The following is a 17,107-nucleotide window of genomic DNA, read 5'->3' as shown; positions in this document are numbered from 1 at the left end:
CTGTACACTGCTGGATTCCCTCTGTTTCCATTTACTATGGAGCGGAAGGCACAGAACCCCTGTGCTTTGCATCTTGCAGGATCATGCCCAATGATGTTACTGGCTGGGCAACTCGATAGTGCAGTGTGCATGCATACCTGTCAGAAGCAAAGCATCTAAATATCTTTGTCAGTTTCTTTATAAATATTTGTTTTTCATGTTTTCATCAAAAGCTTGAATTATGTACTTGTAATATTTCCAAGGCAAATGGCTTTGTCATCTTTCACTTTCTAATCACTTGCATTTGAATTTTTGGTTCATTTGTTTTAAAATTTAGAAGGAAATTTTCAAAGGCAACCTGGCCTTAAATTTACAGGTCAAGTACAATGGTCAGATCATAGTCCCATTAAAATCAATGGTAAAACTCCCATTGAATTAAGTGGTACCTGGATTTGACTCTATAGAAATACAGAAATGCAAGGGAATCTAGCAGGTAAAATGTCCAAGCTAAAATTCAGGAATTCAGATACTTTGAAACATAAAGTTCTATCCAGATGGGTTTGCATCAGAGCCGGCTCCAGGCACCAGCTGAGCAAGCAGGTGCTTGGGGCGGCAGATTGTTGGAGGCAGCATTTTGCCCAATCCTAGGGCGGCACGGCCGCTTTTTTTTTGTTTTTGTTTTTTCTTGTTCCGCTCCTGGCCCTGTAGGGGGCAGCAACGCAGAGAACCAGAGCGCCCTGCAGGGCAGTCCTCTTCCTTCTCTCCCCACCGACCAGAGCGGAGGAGCCCTCCCGGCAGGCGGCAGGAGGCGGCGCAGCGGGAGGGGCCGCCTGGCAGCGCCCCTGGTGTAGCCCTGGCCGCCCCCTTCTCTCTCTCTCCCGCCTGCTCCCTGCCCCCCCAGCCGGTCCCCCTGCACCCGCGCTCCGGCTGCGCTGCAGGTTTGTTTTTTTTTTTTTGCTTTGCCGTTCTGGCGGCCCCCTTTTTTTTGTTTGTTTTTTTTTTGCTTAGGGCAGCCAAAAAGCCAGAGCCGGCCCTGGTTTGCATTTAAAAAAATCACTTCTTGAATGTAAATGCTATTTGTATTAGTCATTTGCAAAGGGAAAGGAATCAGGGTTTAGAATGTTAGTTTCCATATTGTTCAAGTAAAGCACTGAAAATTTGCTCTTTCACCTTATAAAATACAGTATAACGTTCAGTACATATTAGTTTGTATGCAGCTGACTCTGCTAAGTGATGGTTTTATGTGGCTCTGAACTTAGAATTTTTTTTTAATTGAACACATACTAGTTTACAGTAGGAAAATGCAAATGTTTGTAGATGTAAAACATTAAAAAGAAGGAAAGCCATCCATCTGGATATTTGTTGAGGTATTGTTCCAAGTACCAGATATAATTAAAAAACAAGAATGCTTTTTTTGTTTCAGTAGAAGGGGCTGCCTGACTAGGAAATAAAACAATAAATTGCTACTAATCTGTTATTGCAATCATTGCTCTTTCTGTTACTTTTTTACGTGAAGAAGTAAGAAAATGAAAGTAGCATGTAAAATATTGCTTTAACATTTCCACTGGCTAGATTTGAAAAGGGAATCAATATATTCTAGAGTGACATTGAGGATAACACTAAAGCATTCCCACTCGTGTGTGTTCTTTATAGAGATCCTAAAGTTTTATTTCAACTATTTATATCTTTTTAAGGAGTTGTGCATGACTTCTGTTTTTATATTTAATTATTCTTGTGTCTATAAACATTGTAGCTAGTAAAATTCTAAAATAATCACAGCTAAATATGAGATTGTATATATGAAGCAGTGGTTTTATAGTAGATAATTGTGAAGATGAAAAGGCAAATGCACATAAAATATTGAAATCAAATTATATGAATCAAGAACCTTTTAAGACTGCTACTAAAATGAGCTTTGGATAAGTGGAGTACCGGTTGCTCATCTTTATATATACCATCTTCTTAGATATTCTAGCAAATAGCTCTGATGCTAAAAACATCTACTCTGCCATATAAAAATAAACAAAACTAAAATTCATTACCAGAACTAAGTGGAATTTCCTGACCTACAGATGCAGGTCCTCTCTTCTACCATATTCATCTCCAACAAGCATGTACATAATTTTAATTGCATTAATTGAGCTTGTAAAGTAGAAGTGTAATTCTTGTTAATTCAGTGTTTTAAATATCTGTCCCTGTACTTCATAATGGGCTGATCCAAAGCCCGTAGAAATCAATGGACACACTTAAAGTGACTTCAGTGGGCTTTGGATCAGGTCCAATATGCAGGTCCAAATTCAGAAAGGGTATGTACTGCGTCCTACCACCATCCTCTCTCTATTTTAATCACAGAAATGTGGAAATCAATGTTTATAATTCAAGTCCTAGCCAAGCAAAGCGCTTAAGCATGTGCTTAGCTTTGAACATGCAAGTTGTCCTGTTGATGTCTGAGACTATTCATGTGTTTAAAGTTAACCATGTGTGTTAAATGCTTTTGCTGTATCAAGGCCTTCGTGTCTGCTTTAAGGGGAAAAAATGGACAAAATGATTTTCTTTCCTATGCTTTTATCCATGGACCCCACTATACAGAGTAAGTGAAAAATAATAGATGAGATTTTGGAATTTTAGGTAAACTTGCACCCCAGGGGGAGGAAGGACGATAGTGGTTTTAATCCATCTTTGCATTTTATCAATCCTGAGCTACTTTGGGGGCCGTAGAGACCCTTGTTGTAACTTAGATGCCCTAAGAGCTTGTCAGAGTTACACCAGCCTCCCCCGTCAGCTGGAGCACTGCCTAGAATCTCCACAGTGCTGCCTGATATGCTCTGACACATTCCTCCTGTTCTCAGTTCTGCCCCTCAGCATGCCTCTACAATCAGTGCTGGGTGGGGAGATCCTCAGAAGGCAGCCTTATGGCTGGGTTCCTCTGTGCCTATGCTGGGGGAACTCTCTCCCAGTTGTAACCAGGGCTTTTAAGGGACCTTTATGCCATGCTAGACCTTTTACCCAATGTAAAGGGGCCAAGGCAGGGATGAAGACCTCACCCAATAACAACTAAACAATTGTCAGGATTGTTACTGATACTGGGCTTATATTGTAACATCAGTTTCCAAACAGAATTAGAAGAGAAGTTCAGCCTAAAAACTGATGGCATGATCTGGGCAATTTTTAATGACATATTTAATATTAATATATATATATATTTTTCTTTTGCAGAACAATGGCTCCCTTGTTTGGTGCCAGAATCATAAACAGTGTTCAAAGGTACGTGCTTCTTTAACTACCCAGGAGCTTTCACTCTGGTTTTTGGAAATGAAACTTGTCTTTGACTTTAAGAAACCTGTCTTCCGAAGGAGCTGATAAAGATTTTTTCTGAAAAACGCTCGCTATGATAAAACATAGTCCTGTGATCTTTATAGTCAGATAAAGCACCCAGAGAGCCATATCCTCTGCTGGTGGAAATGGGAATAGGCCTATAGCAGAGGTGGGCAAACTACGGCCCGTGGGCCACATCCGGCCCACGGGACCCTCCTGCCTGGTCTCTGAGCTCCTGGCCCAGGAGGCTAGCCCCCGGCCCCTCCCCTGCTGTTCCCCCTCCTCCGTAGCCTCAGCTCAGCTCACTGCGCCGCCAGCCACCGGTGCTCCAGGCAGTACAGTAAGAGGGCAGGGGAGTTTGGGATGGTGATCAGGAGGCGGGGGTGTGGATAGGGGTTGGGGCGGTCAGAGGGCGGGGAACAGGTGGGTTGAATGGGGGCAGGGGTCCCGGGGGGGCAGTCAGGAAGGAGGGGGGGTTGGATGGGGTGGCGGGGGGCAGTTAGGGGAGGAGGGCCTGGGGGCGGTCAGGAGACAGAGAGCAGGGGGTGGTGGATGGGGCAGGAGCCCTGGGGGGGCCATCAGGGGACAGGGAATGGGGGGGTTGGATGGGGTAGGAGTCCCGGGGGGGGCTGTCAGGGGGTGAGAAGCAGGGTGGGTCGGATAGGGGTCGGGGGCTGGGCCACACCTGGCTGTTTGGGGAGACACAGCCTCCCCTAACCGACCCTCCATACAATTTTGAAAACCCGATGTGGCCCTCAGGCCAAAAAGTCTTGTTAAAGCGTATGTCCAATAACTCTGAAATACTCCAACATTAGACATTTTGTTCAGTTGGATGCTTAATATACAGCATAGGACTGAATTTCTTTGACAAAATTCTTTCACAAATCCCAGTGGCTCTACTGTTACCCTTTCTCAAACTGACTCTTTGACCCCAAAAGCTTAGGGGGTAAGTAAGCTGATAACCAACTGATTTTGCTGGACAAGAATTTTGCTAGGTTGCCTGGAGAGAAGCAACAATGCTTCAGCAGAGTTAGAGGGTTAAAGTGGAACTGCAGGGTCTAGTCACTGACTGCTCTTTTCGTAAACACACAATGTTAGATGCATCCATTTCCTGCCTTACTAATTCACCTGAAAATTGTGAAGAATGGGCAATTAGGAAACTGTGGGCAAAAGGCTACAGACCCTAAATCTCCATGATGATGTAGGCCTACAATAATTTAGGCATTGAATCATGTAGTGATCTATATTCACTGTTTATTCCCTGATAGATTTACTATAAATGGGGTCAAAACCCAGTAGCATTATAATGGAATAGATCACTTACTAAAGAGGTGCATTGTTTAGTTGACATAGCTGAGTGTACTCTGTTTTATGAAATCCAGACTTCCCATATGCAAAAAGGTTTGTGCATTACTGTTTTAATGTAATCTGCTTAAATGCTGATGCTAATATTAGCTCTAGCATATGGTGATCCTTGGTATATATTGTATCAACATCTCCACAGTAAGAATTTTGGATCATGTAGGGTCTAATCCAACTCCCTTTGAAGACAATGACATTTTTCCAATTGATGATACTTATTGAGTATGCTATTGCATGAAAATCAAAATACAACATAGAAAGATTATTAGTCTTATCAATGATAAAAATGCTATATTTGTAAGTTACATTGGCGGCACATGAACAGTAGCATGTTGGGATCAGAAGAAAGAGTGAAAAATATTCCTACTAGCTCTTCTCAATTTCAATACTCAGCCTTCCTGAATTCTCAAGGAAACAGGTTCTACTTGTTACACTGTTACAGAGAAACCTCACCACCCATAAAAGAGGTTCATTCAGAGTATGTCATACATCATAATTTAATCACCTCCTTAAGAATATGCAGGTACTTTCACATCCTTTCAATGATCTTGATGTCGCTTTCCCTTTTTATTATTGAGGCTGATACTGTACCTCTGCTAATCTCTGAAAGAAACTCACTGAATGGCTTTTGTCCGCATGAAAAAAGAAGGAAACAAACAAAAATGTGGCCCAACTTCTAAAGCAGGGCAGAGGTTAAATGAACATCCATTTGAGTCAGTGCCAAGTGCATAGCAGCCATACAACATATATCTTATCTAGCATGAATTTGAGGGCAACCTTTAGATTGAATTACTGTCTTGAAAGGAATGAAAGACTGAATGTTCCAAGTTAAGATTTTTTTTTTAAACTGAAAACATGGCTATTATTCACATCTTGTATTGCTGAATGCTTAGAGTGCACATGATAACTTGTCTTATCATTCCCTAGTAGGAAGGAGGGTAACATAAATATTTTGCATAACAACAATAGGTTTGGCATTTATAAGGAAAATAAATAAATGTGTATTAGACTGTATTCTTAGTGGTGCTGAGTCCATGGGAAATGTGATTTCCCAGCTGGTTTTTGCAGCAGGATTTACCCCATCATATTTTGCAATTTTATAATTAAATAGGTGGGTTGCATAAAAGCTGAGATTTCAAAGCAGTGCGGGGGATTTTGCCAGACATCTTCTCTCCATATTCCCTCCACTGCTCTGGTCATCTCAACCAAAGGGTGTAAAATGAAGACAATTTTTTAACATTTCAGAACAAATTTTTAAAAGGGCACCACCCAACTTTCACAGTGCGCCTTTAGTTTTGTTCCCACAGTCCTTACGGGCACAGTTTTGTGGAGCAAATAACTAAAGGCACAAGCAATGGCAATAGATGTTACCTTTTACCTTGTTAGCAAGTGTGCTCAGATAGTTACACATTAAAATGACGTCATTTGCCACCACAACTATTTGCATCTCATATATGACAGAGAAGTTTGTCAAGAAATCATGTCAGTAGCACATGGCATCTCTCTGAGAGACTGTGTGGTTAATTCATTGATTTATTTTTACATTCCATTATTTAAATTAATGAAGTTTTTTTTTAAATCAAATCTGTAGACAATTTTACAGAAAAAGGAAATTGGGTAGTAAAAACAACAGATTTGAAAGGCCTTGGCATGATCAGGCACGTCCCTTGTGTTTTGTACTTGTGCATTCCTTACCACCTAGATGTTTTACATCAAATATTTAACTTACAATTTCCTAACTATTTAAAATCCATTACGTAGGATGAGAAAAGTAAGAGATAGAAAAGAACAGTTAGGTCTTCCACTTTGTCTCCCCGTCAGGATTGTTCCCCTATCTTATATTTTTCTAGAGTTTTCTTCATTGTAGGGACAGATCATTCTCTCCTGTGGTAAAACCTACATGTGGGAGCTTTGGGGAAGAAAATGTCTCTCCCACAAATCATTCTATCAGGGGGGAACTTAAGTTTTCTCCTCATTGAAAAGGCCATGGATCCCTGTTTTAGCCTCTGGTTGGCCTAGGATTGGTCCCCATGCCTCTTCTGAATTCCTCCTAGTAGTAGCGTGGCACAGCAGAAGATTGAGTCCATAAACCTTCTACATCATTTTGTGTATATGTAGTATCTAAATAAAAATTCAGCTTATTGCCATTCTAAGGAAATATTGTGTACACCTTTAATGCTGCTGTTTTTCTTTTTAAGGAAGCTCTTTATAAGTTCAACACAGTAATTAATAAAATACAATGGAAATTCATGTTGTTGATCTCAGTAACTCTGAAGTTACAGCAAGATATTATACCAATATCTTCTAATACCAAGGTGTGGGATAGTCTTGGTGGCTTGAAAACAGGAAATGTAAATTGAATATACCTGAGAACTATTATTTTTTTCCAAAGAGATGCAAATGTAATGAACAAAATTGATTACAGTTCTCACAGGACCAACTATAGACCAGTTATCCCAGTCTCAAATGACCATTTATTTTTTGTTATTTTAATGGAACAGGTCACTAAAGCGTGATTATGAATGGCAAGATATGTACCACTGGTTTCGTATGTATGATTTCATCTAATAAGATATCTCCAGTGACCCATTTCACAAGATAAAATTGAAGAGCACATTTGAAGACAGTCTCCTACTTGAATATTAATAGATGGGCAATTTCAAAACTGTTAGTGGCCTTTTATAATCATTAAGACAATCCGCATACCTACAGAGAGGCTCTTTAAATAAATTACTGTTATTCATTGAACACACCCACTGCCAGCATGGACTCCAGCGTCTTCATTTTGGACTCTTGCATCTGCACAGATGTCCATGGAAGTCAGAGGGACTCCATGGGGTGTTGGGGACTGTCCATATGGATCCCATTGCAGACCTGAGACAGTAACTGGTAACATGTCCGATGATAGAGACTGTAGGCCTGAACATTCTCTCACTGAAGTCAATGGGAGTTTTTTCACTGACTTCCGTGGGAGAAGGATTGGGATCTGTTTATTGTTTTAATTTCCTGTTATCATTTCTGTTTAATTTTCCACATTTTTTGTTTTCTTGGTTAGAAAATATTCCCTATATATTATTGTTTGGTAATTTTGCTTTTCCTTTTTCCTACATTTCTCTTTCCTGTCTCTCTTAATCTTGCCACTTTCTGTTTATGGAAAGACAGTTGTTAAATGGTAAAGCAGTCACATACATACAAAGACTTCAGAGTCCATATATCAGGTTCTTAGCAGTATGGGTGAGTTTACTGGCTTGAAAGTCCCTCTGGAATACATCCTCAACTTGGATGGGTCATTCAGTCCTTTGTTCAGAGCTTCAGTTTGTGGAGAAGTTACTCCAGAGGTAGGAAGCAGGATTGGAGATAAACTAGAGATGATGCAGCTGCCCTTTATATTCCTTTTGCAATGTGGCTTATACTTCCTGTGTTCCAAAAACAAGCTTTACAGCACATGGCGTGGAAAGGCCTTAGAGTTCTGTCCGTAAGCATACCGCATGCCTTGCTGACTAATAAGATGTATCCCCTAGTTCCTTTCAATGAGTTCGTTGTGCAGTTGATGACCCTTCGTGGGCCATCGAACAGGCTAGGCAGTGTTGATGCCATTCTGTCTGGGGGTGTCACCTAGAAACACAGCACAAGTTTGGAAATACAGATATACCCTACATATCTGTAACTCATAATACAAAGGTGATACAAACATATAAACAAGATTATTATACTTGGCAAATTGTAACATTTTTGCAGATACCTTACACGGCATATCTGTCACGATTCATCATAATTTTAAAGTATTGGTATCTATAATATCATAAAGTGTTTCGCATATACCATACAGCATCACACTGGCCACCAAGGTGTCAGAGAGAAAGAAAGTCAGAGAGGAGTCTTGGCAGTTTGTAACTACCAGAATGTCACTACCAGGACACAGGCAGTCTTATCTAGCAGTCAGAGTAGGAGTTTAGAGCCCTGCCAGGTCAGATACTAGGAGATCAGAGTCTGAGATATGCCAGAGGGCAGACCAAGAGTCAGGTGTCACGAGGCAGGCAGAGGCAGGTTACCAGGAAATCAGAGTCAGGCAGTAGGAGCAGGTAGTGCAAGGGAAACAGTACTAAACTGGGATAACCCAGTTTAATGGACAACTTCCTGTTCTTGTGCTTGGTTTAAATAAAAGAAGGAAACCAATCAGGACCCCCAGTATTCTGCCAATCAGATCCCTGGACTGGAGTCCTCTGTCAGAGTTGAGCTTCCAGTTCAGGTAATTGTTAGCAGATCACTGGGTGACAGGTTGGTAGAGTCCTGCACGGATACAAAATTTGTGTCCGCATCCAACCCGTGATCCACCAAAATGGTCCATGGATTAAAAGCAGATATCCGTGGATTTGCAGTGTTCTACAGGTTGGAACTTATTGGCTCATAAGAGACAGGTGGACTGACATTTGAGACCTGCAGTCCCTGACATGAGGCAAGAGGTCAAGACAGAATTCAACACAGCTGGAAACAGATGAGGCCATGCAGGTTGTGGCCACCAGAGAGAACAGATGGAATATGGAAGCTGTGGACGATATCTCTCACGATCCAACTCATCCTATGGATGGGAGCTGGGCCCAACCTTTAAGAAAATCCAGCTTACCCACTAAGAGACCTCCAATTATTCAAAGAAGACAGTTGATCCTTATTGGGGATTCGATACTCAAAAGAATGAAAGGAACATTCTGCCAGAAACTGGCAGGCAACGGGAGCCAAAACATGAGACATCACTCTAAGGTTGGTTAAGCTTCTGGAGCTGTTGGGCAAGGATCCATTGGTGGTGGTGGTTCATGCTGGCGCTAATGACACTACATTGCAGTATAGCTCCCAGATAATAAAGACTTTAGGGAACTCAGAAGCATGTAAAAGAAGAATGTCCAAGTGATCTTCTCAAGATACTTCCTGTCCCATAAGTGAAGGAAGGCAGAAGATTCTGGAAATGAACCATGGATGAGGTAAGTGATGGAAGGTTTTAATTTTGTGGGACATTGGTCCACCTTCTGTGGGGAGAGAGAGCTGTACAGTTTGCATGGCCTCCACCACAGTAGAAAGGGAACCGGTCTCCTCAGGGACATGCTGGGTAGAGTAGTCAGGAGAATGTTAAACTAGTAGCAAAGGGGAAGATAAAAAGCGGGATGATATGAGCACTCATTTAGCATAAAATCGAGATGTTGAGAATAAAATGTATTCAGGAAACCAAAGGACGTGAAGAGAAGAAATTCTTTAATTACCTATACATCAAAGCTAGGAGTCTGGGTAACAAACTGGAAGAACTGGAATTGCTCTTTTATGACTACAGATTTGATCTAGTTGGTATTACTGAAACTTGGTGGTATGATTCATATGATTGGAATGTTAAAAATCAATGGTTATAACCTATTTGAAGGATTGGGCTGGCAAAAGGAGAGGAGTACTCTTTGTAAAAAATGGCATTACCAGTTTCCAAGTCACTGAAAACTCGGACGAAAATTATCTTGAATGCTTGTTGATCAATGTCCTAGCAGATAAAGCACAAGATGGGATATTAATAGGTGTCAGTTACAGATCACCAAGTTACAGTAGGGAACAGGATGACTTGTTCTTTATGCACCTACCTATATTTCATAGGGAAAAAAGCTGCATAATCATAGGGGACTTCAATTTGAGTGACATACATTGACGGTCTTATGCCGCCAGTATGAAAACATCCTCAGAATTTCTTAATATTATAGATGACAAATTCCTAACTCAAAAAGTGTTGCATCCAACATGGAGGAATTCTATATTGGACCACCTTATCTTGACAAAGTTGACAGGAATTGGTCACAAAACTAAAAATTAATGGTATCTTAGGCACAAGTGATCATGACTTGATCACAATTATAATGTGCAAACAGAATGAAGTCCAAACCAATTAAAAAAAAAACTTAGTGCTTCAGTCTAGTAGAAAAGGGTATAACATGACCCAGTGTCTGGATGTTAACGCTAGACTAATTCAGTCTGGAAATAGGGCATACATTTTTAAAGTGAGAGTAATTAACCATTGGAACAATTTAACAAGGGTGAGGTGGATTCTCCATCACTGACAATTTTTAAATCAAAATCGGATGTTTTTCTAAAAGATCTGCTCTAGGAATTATTTTGGGGAAGTTCTATGGCCTGTGTTATACAGGAGGTCAGACTAGATGATCACAATGTTCTCTTCTCGCATTGGAATCTATGAATCTAAACTTGTGCTCTCCTAGACAAAGCTGTGAAAGTAATCAGAATAGTTTGGCTTCGAGTAAGTGATCCACTTTGATAACCAAAGTAAAAGTAACAATTTTCTAGTGAGAACTGGGATTTTTTTGTGCAAAGAAAGGGCATAAAATTGTAATTCCATACTGGGATATTTTTGACATGAGCATGTCAGTATGAATGGTAAATACACATCCAATGATTATTCAAGAAGACAGCCTATAGTAGGCTAAATATGGGTACGTCTACACTGCAAAAAACAAAACAAAAACATGGAGCCTCAGAGCCCAGGTCAACTGACTCGAGCTTGTGGGGCTTGTGCTATGGGGCTAAAAATAGCAGTGTAGTCATTCCCACTTGGGCTGAAGCCCAGGCTCTGAGACACATCCCCTCAGAATGGGGGTTGAGAAAAGTGAGTTGGGCCGGGCTTTCCCCTGACTCACACCCCTCAGCTGGAGCCATCCCACTCTGAGAAAACAGCCTTCTGCTGCCAACTAATATTGTCATTCCTATAAATCAAGTAGTATCAGTTTGATCAGGGTTAAAAGCCTGTTGATGACACATGATATGGGAGTTGTTATAGCTGCACATAATATAAATTGTACATACACACAGAGAGGGGAAATTAAAATAACCTGATTTAGATTGCAAAATCAAGCATTTGAAAGTTAGGAAATGCCATGAGATCCCTGCCTCATTCATTCTTCTTCTTTATTATGGCTTCAAAGCAGCAATGTTAGATGTCCAAGTCTAGGCTGGGGGATCCAGTTGATTGCTTCAGGTGACATGGAGTGGATGGCAGAAATACCACTGGGCTATGATTATTTAGGACATTGATTGATGAGGAGTATAAAAATATTGCTAGAGCACGCAGAGGCCAAGGCACGATTGGAGTTGCAGCTAGCAAGGGATGTGAAGGGTAACAAGAAGGGTTTCTACAGGTATGTTAGCAACAAGAAGGTGGTCAGGGAAAGTGTGGGACCCTTACTGAATGTGAGAGGCAACATAGTGACAGATGATGTGGAAAAAGCTGAAGTACTCAATTCTTTTTTTGCCTCGTCTTCACAGACAAGGTCAGCTCCCAGACTTCTGCACTTGGCAACACAGTATGGGGAGGAGGTGAGCAGCCCTCAGTGGTGAAAGAACAGGTTAAGGACTATTTAGAAAAGCTGGACATGCACAAGTCCATGGGTCCAGATCTAATGCATCCAAGGTGCTGAGGGAATTGGGTGATGTGATTACAGAGCCACTGGCCATTATCTTTGAAAATTTGTGGTGATCGGGGAGGTCCCAGATGATTGGAAAAAGGCAAATATAGTGCCTATATTTAAAAAAGGGAAGAAAGAGAACCCAGGGAACTACAGACCAGTCAGCCTCATTTCAGTCCCCAGCAAAATCATGGAGCAGGTCCTCAAATAATCCATTTTGAAGCACTTGGAGGAGAGGAAGGTGATCAGGAACAGTCAACATGGATTCACCAAGGGCAAGTCATGCCTGACCAACCTGATTGCCTTCTATGATGAGATAACTGGCTCTGTGGATATGCAGAAAGCGGTGGATGTGATATATCTTGACTTTAGCAAAGCTTTTGATACGGTCTCCCACAGTATTCTTGCTAGCAAGTTAAAGAAGTATGAATTGGATGAATGGACTATAAGATGGATAGAAAGCTGGCTATATCATCAGGCTCAATGTGTAGTGATCAATGGCTCAATGTCTAGTTGGCAGTGAAGTGCCCCAGGGGTCCATCTTGGGGCCGGTTTTGTTCAACATCGTTATTAATGATCTGGATGATGGGATGGATTGCACCCTCAGCAAGTTTGCAGATGACACTAAGATGGGGGGAGAAGCAGACACGCTGGAGGGTAGGGATAGGGTCCAGAGTGACCTAGACAAATTGGAGGATTGGGCCAAAACAAATCTGATGAGATTCAACAAGGACAAGTGCAGAGTGCTGCACTTAGGAAGGAAGAATCCCATGCACCGCTACAGGCTGGGGACTCACTGGCTAAGCAGCAGTTCTGTAGAAAAGGACCTGGGGAATTACAGTGGACGAGAAGCTGGATATGAGTCAGCAGTGTGCCCTTGTTGCCAAGAAGGCCAATGGCATATTGGGATGTATTAGTAGGAGCATTGCCAGCAGATCGAGGGAAGTGATTATTCCCCTCTATTCGGCACTGGTGAGGCCACACTTGGAATATTGTGTCCAGTTTTGGTCCCCCCACTACAGAAGGGATGTGGACAAATTGGAGAGAGTCCAGCAGAAGGCAATGAAAATGATTAGGGGGCTGGGGCACATGACTTATGAGGAGAGGCTGAGGAAACTGGGCCTATTTAGTCAGCAGAAGAGAAGAGTGAGGGGGAATTTGATAGCAGCCTTCAACTACCTGAATGGGGGTTCCAAAGAGGATGGAGCTAGGCTGTTCTCAGTGGTGGCAGATGAGAGAACAAGGAGCAATGGTCTTAAGTTGCAGTGGGGAGGTCTAGGTTGGATATTAGGAAACACTATTTCGCTAGGAGGGTGGTGAAGCACTAGAATGGGTTACCTAGGGAGGTGGTGGAATCTCCATCCTTAGAGGTTTTTAAGGCCTTGTTTGACAAAGCCCTGGCTGGGATGATTGAGTTGGTGTTGGTCCTGCTTTGAGCAGGGGATTGGTCTAGATGACCTCCTGAGGTCTCTTCCAACTCTAATCTTCTATGATTCTATGATAGTTTGAAGTCCATTTCTACAGTCATAAATAAGATTGTGTCTCAGTCCCCATTTATGGAGAAGGTAGAAGCATTTGCCATGTAATATGTGGATGTAGTTCAAAGTGGATCATATTTTCCATGGAAGTAAAAAGCCATTGGATTCTTTGGTTGGTTCCTTGATGAGGTGTTTATCTGGGACACTGGCATCCTTCTACCTTGCTCACCATTAATCTCTAGGGGGAAAAAATCCTGAGTCTTTGAGCTCTTGCACTTAAAGCAAAAAAGGTTCTCCGGATTGAGTTGGAATCTTGGTATATTATTTAGGTCTTTGTGTATTGGAAGGTCCTTGTTACCTAAAATATGATAGAACTCCTGAAGAATTCTTATGTCACAGTAACTTGGGTTGGGTGGATATGTACCAATATCGGAAGACATGGTTGTGACACTGATTTTATTGTGCCCGTAATAATCTGCATGAAGGTGTTAAATTGAGACTCAACAAGTGATGTGTGTGAGCTATGTGCCTGAATGGATGAGCAATATTCTGCACCAGAGTAGACAAGGGCCAGTGAAGCAGAAGTAAAGTATTTGCATCAGTTCCCCAGATTGTCCTTGCCGGTTTCTGTATGAGATTTAAACACATCTTTATTTTGTCTTGAATATTTTTAAGAGGCTAGTGGTATGTGAGGTTTTCATTTAATGTCAATCCAGGATATATCAGGGTGGGATTGTATTTTATCTGCTGGTCAAAGAAATTCCTGTGTAGTTTTGCCCTAGCTTTTCAAGTGTTTAGATGAGATGATGACATGACAGTTTTAGTGAGGTTTGGTTTTAGCCGCTAATATAAGAAATATTCTTCCATGATTTTATAATCCTTAGCTGGGATTTGCTCTGTGGTCAGTAAATCCCATGCCAGTGTGGTCAAAGCATCATCATCTGCATAGACAAATTTCCATAATGATTTTGGAGAATTACAAGTGAAGATGGAGAAGAATAGCTTAAGAAAAACATGCATACACTGATTACTGTAACTGGGCAACATCCTTCTCTCTGTGCTGCAGACTTCTACTGAGGACTCTGTATGTAAAATTTCACTGCTGGTGAAAATATTAAACAGGATCATGCTAAGACTGATCCCTATGGTCGGTCATCATTAATAGCATATGGCCTGCTGACTGGGTCACCAAGGAAAACATGAAACCTGTGATTGGTCAGAATGTATTGGTAGAATGTTATTGTTGCATTGCATGGGATAATTTTGCTGGCTTTTAGGAGGAGGCCATTGCTCCATATGGCAGATAAGTCTAAGAAAGCTGCCCCTGGCTTGAGTTTTCTTTGGAATCCCACTTCAGTGTCTGTTCTTAAGGCTAATACTTGGTCAGTACAGCTGTGGCCTGGTCGGAAATCTGCTTGTTCATTTGGTAACTTTGTGACAAGCAGCCTAATCCTTGCTAGTAATATTTTCTCCTTGAGCTTGTATAATGTGCAGAGGAGTAATACAGGCTAGTACAATGAGAGATTGTCAATGTCAATGACCATAGCCTTATGCCAGATCCTCAGGACAAGCCCTAAGGAATGGATATCGGAGAACAGTGCTGCGAGCCATTCCTGTCCCTTAGCTCTGAGGTTTTTCAGAAATTCCACGAAGACACCTTCAGGCACTGCAGCTTTCCTGGCTTTGGTGAGTGAGGGCCTTATTTACCTCCTCAACAATGCAGGGCACTGATAGAGGCAGGCAGTGAGGTCTCTGCACACTTTGTGCTTAATAGACTTGTCCCCTGGTGGTTTTGAATTCATAAGGAGCATTCTGCCTGTCACAATTATAGATTCCTGGGAGTAGGCGGATGCAGGGTGTCTACAGTTTTAGCTCCTAGCAGTGCCTCTTTTCTCCCCCATTTTAGTACATTTTGAGACTTTCTGCCATATTTTATATATTTATTAACTGCATATTTAACGTCTGCTGTTTACTCATTTTTTTTGTTGGTGGTGGTACCTGATGTTTGTATATTTCTATCTACTGTGATTTAGACATTGCTGGCTAACGAAAACAACAGGGCACTGTGTTAAAGGTCATTATATCTTTCTTAACAAGTTTAGCAATCTTATATTTTCCCCCTCTTAGCATGACCCTCAAAGCATCATGGGGAAGACTGGCTTAAAGGCAACACCTTCTAGTTATCAATGTTCTGTGAGTTGCTTTTCATATTTCTAAAATTAGACTTCAGGGACAAAAGTTCCATGCTCAGAATCTGTTACTTGAAGTGTCGATCTCAGTTGTGGATTCTGCAGTCCTTTTGTCAGCAGAATTCTCACTATCAGTGGAAATTTTACATACAGAGTCCTCAGTAGAAGTCTGCAGCACAGAGAGAAGGATGTTGCCCAGTTACAGTAATCAGTGTATGCATGTTTTTCTTAAGCTATTCTTCTCCATCTTCACTTGTAATTCCCCAGTGTTTTTGACAGTGGAAAATAATATGCTTGATTTATTCTTTGAATAGCTGCTCTCATCTGGCAATTTCATTATACAGATCCTCAAGAGGAAATACAGGTTGCTTAATGGGTGTGGGAGGAAAAGAGAAAATATTCTCCATTTCATGACTGAAATCTTCTACGATACATGTGAACCCATTGCCTAGAAGTGAGGCGTAATTTTTCTTGCAAATGTCACCTCTGATCTATTGCACACAAATTAAGTACCCACTTCTGCCACATTTATTTATGTTGATTAGTACCTTACTCCATGTGTAGGCCCACTGAACATAAAGGGCCAGGTTCTGATACCTTACTTTTGTTGCCTAGTACCTTCCTGAACAAATAGTCCTATTGAAGTAAATTGAACTATTTGTGTCATTCGGTGTAAGCCAGGTTATCAGAATCTGACCAAATGAGGCTAGTTGTGGAGGAAGAACTACTCAACATGAATAAGGGTGATAGTATCAGGCCTGAAGTGGCTTTATTTGCACACAGGACAAGATTCTGCTTTCATTTTGCTTGGAATACCTGCACTGATTCCGCATCTGCTATCGCATCTAATTTAAACTTAGAAGCTCTACATAACTCTCTCCTTTCAGACTCCTCACATTGTTCCCTGTCTCCTTTGCTCTGCCAGTGCTCCCTGTTCATTTGTCTGTTGCTCACCCAATCACATCCCTGCCTTCTAATTATATATGCCCCTTATGCATAGTATGGCCTCCCTCTGCTCATCCACATAAACCCCTATATAAACCCCCTTAACAGCCCACTTCTGCTGTGCTGCTTACAAAAAATCAAATTGAATTGTATATACATTGTGTATAATTTGCCTATTTCAGAGTAGCAGCCGTGTTAGTCTGTATCTGCAAAAAGAACAGGAGTACTTGTGGCACCTTAGAGACTAACAAATTTATTTGAGCATAAGCTTCCGTGGGCTACAGCCCATTTAATCAGATGCATAGAATGGAACATATAGTAAGAAGATCATAGCCGTGCGCACGGGGTGTGCCTGGGCACACCCTAATGCAGGGCAGGCAGAGCTGTGGGGGGG

The 17,107-nt window shown here is 41.5% G+C and overlaps 1 protein-coding gene across 1 annotated transcript in view; it reads left to right on the top strand.

Moving 5' to 3' along the window:
- The window catches only part of LOC113406022 (anosmin-1-like), a 171,902-nt gene that overhangs the window by 28,906 nt on the left and 125,889 nt on the right, over positions 1-17,107 (top strand). The window contains exon 2 of the mRNA XM_026648102.1: positions 3,196-3,243. Within this exon, the coding sequence (XP_026503887.1) occupies positions 3,196-3,243 (48 nt within the window). The remainder of the gene's footprint in view (positions 1-3,195; positions 3,244-17,107) is intronic.

The sequence above is a fragment of the Terrapene carolina genome, unplaced genomic scaffold, assembly GCF_002925995.2.
Source record: "Terrapene carolina triunguis isolate 2854851 unplaced genomic scaffold, T_m_triunguis-2.0 Scaffold22, whole genome shotgun sequence".
NCBI lineage: Eukaryota > Metazoa > Chordata > Testudines > Emydidae > Terrapene > Terrapene triunguis.
The sequence above is the reverse complement of the archived record's forward strand: the minus strand, read 5'-3'. Positions and strand labels throughout refer to the sequence as shown.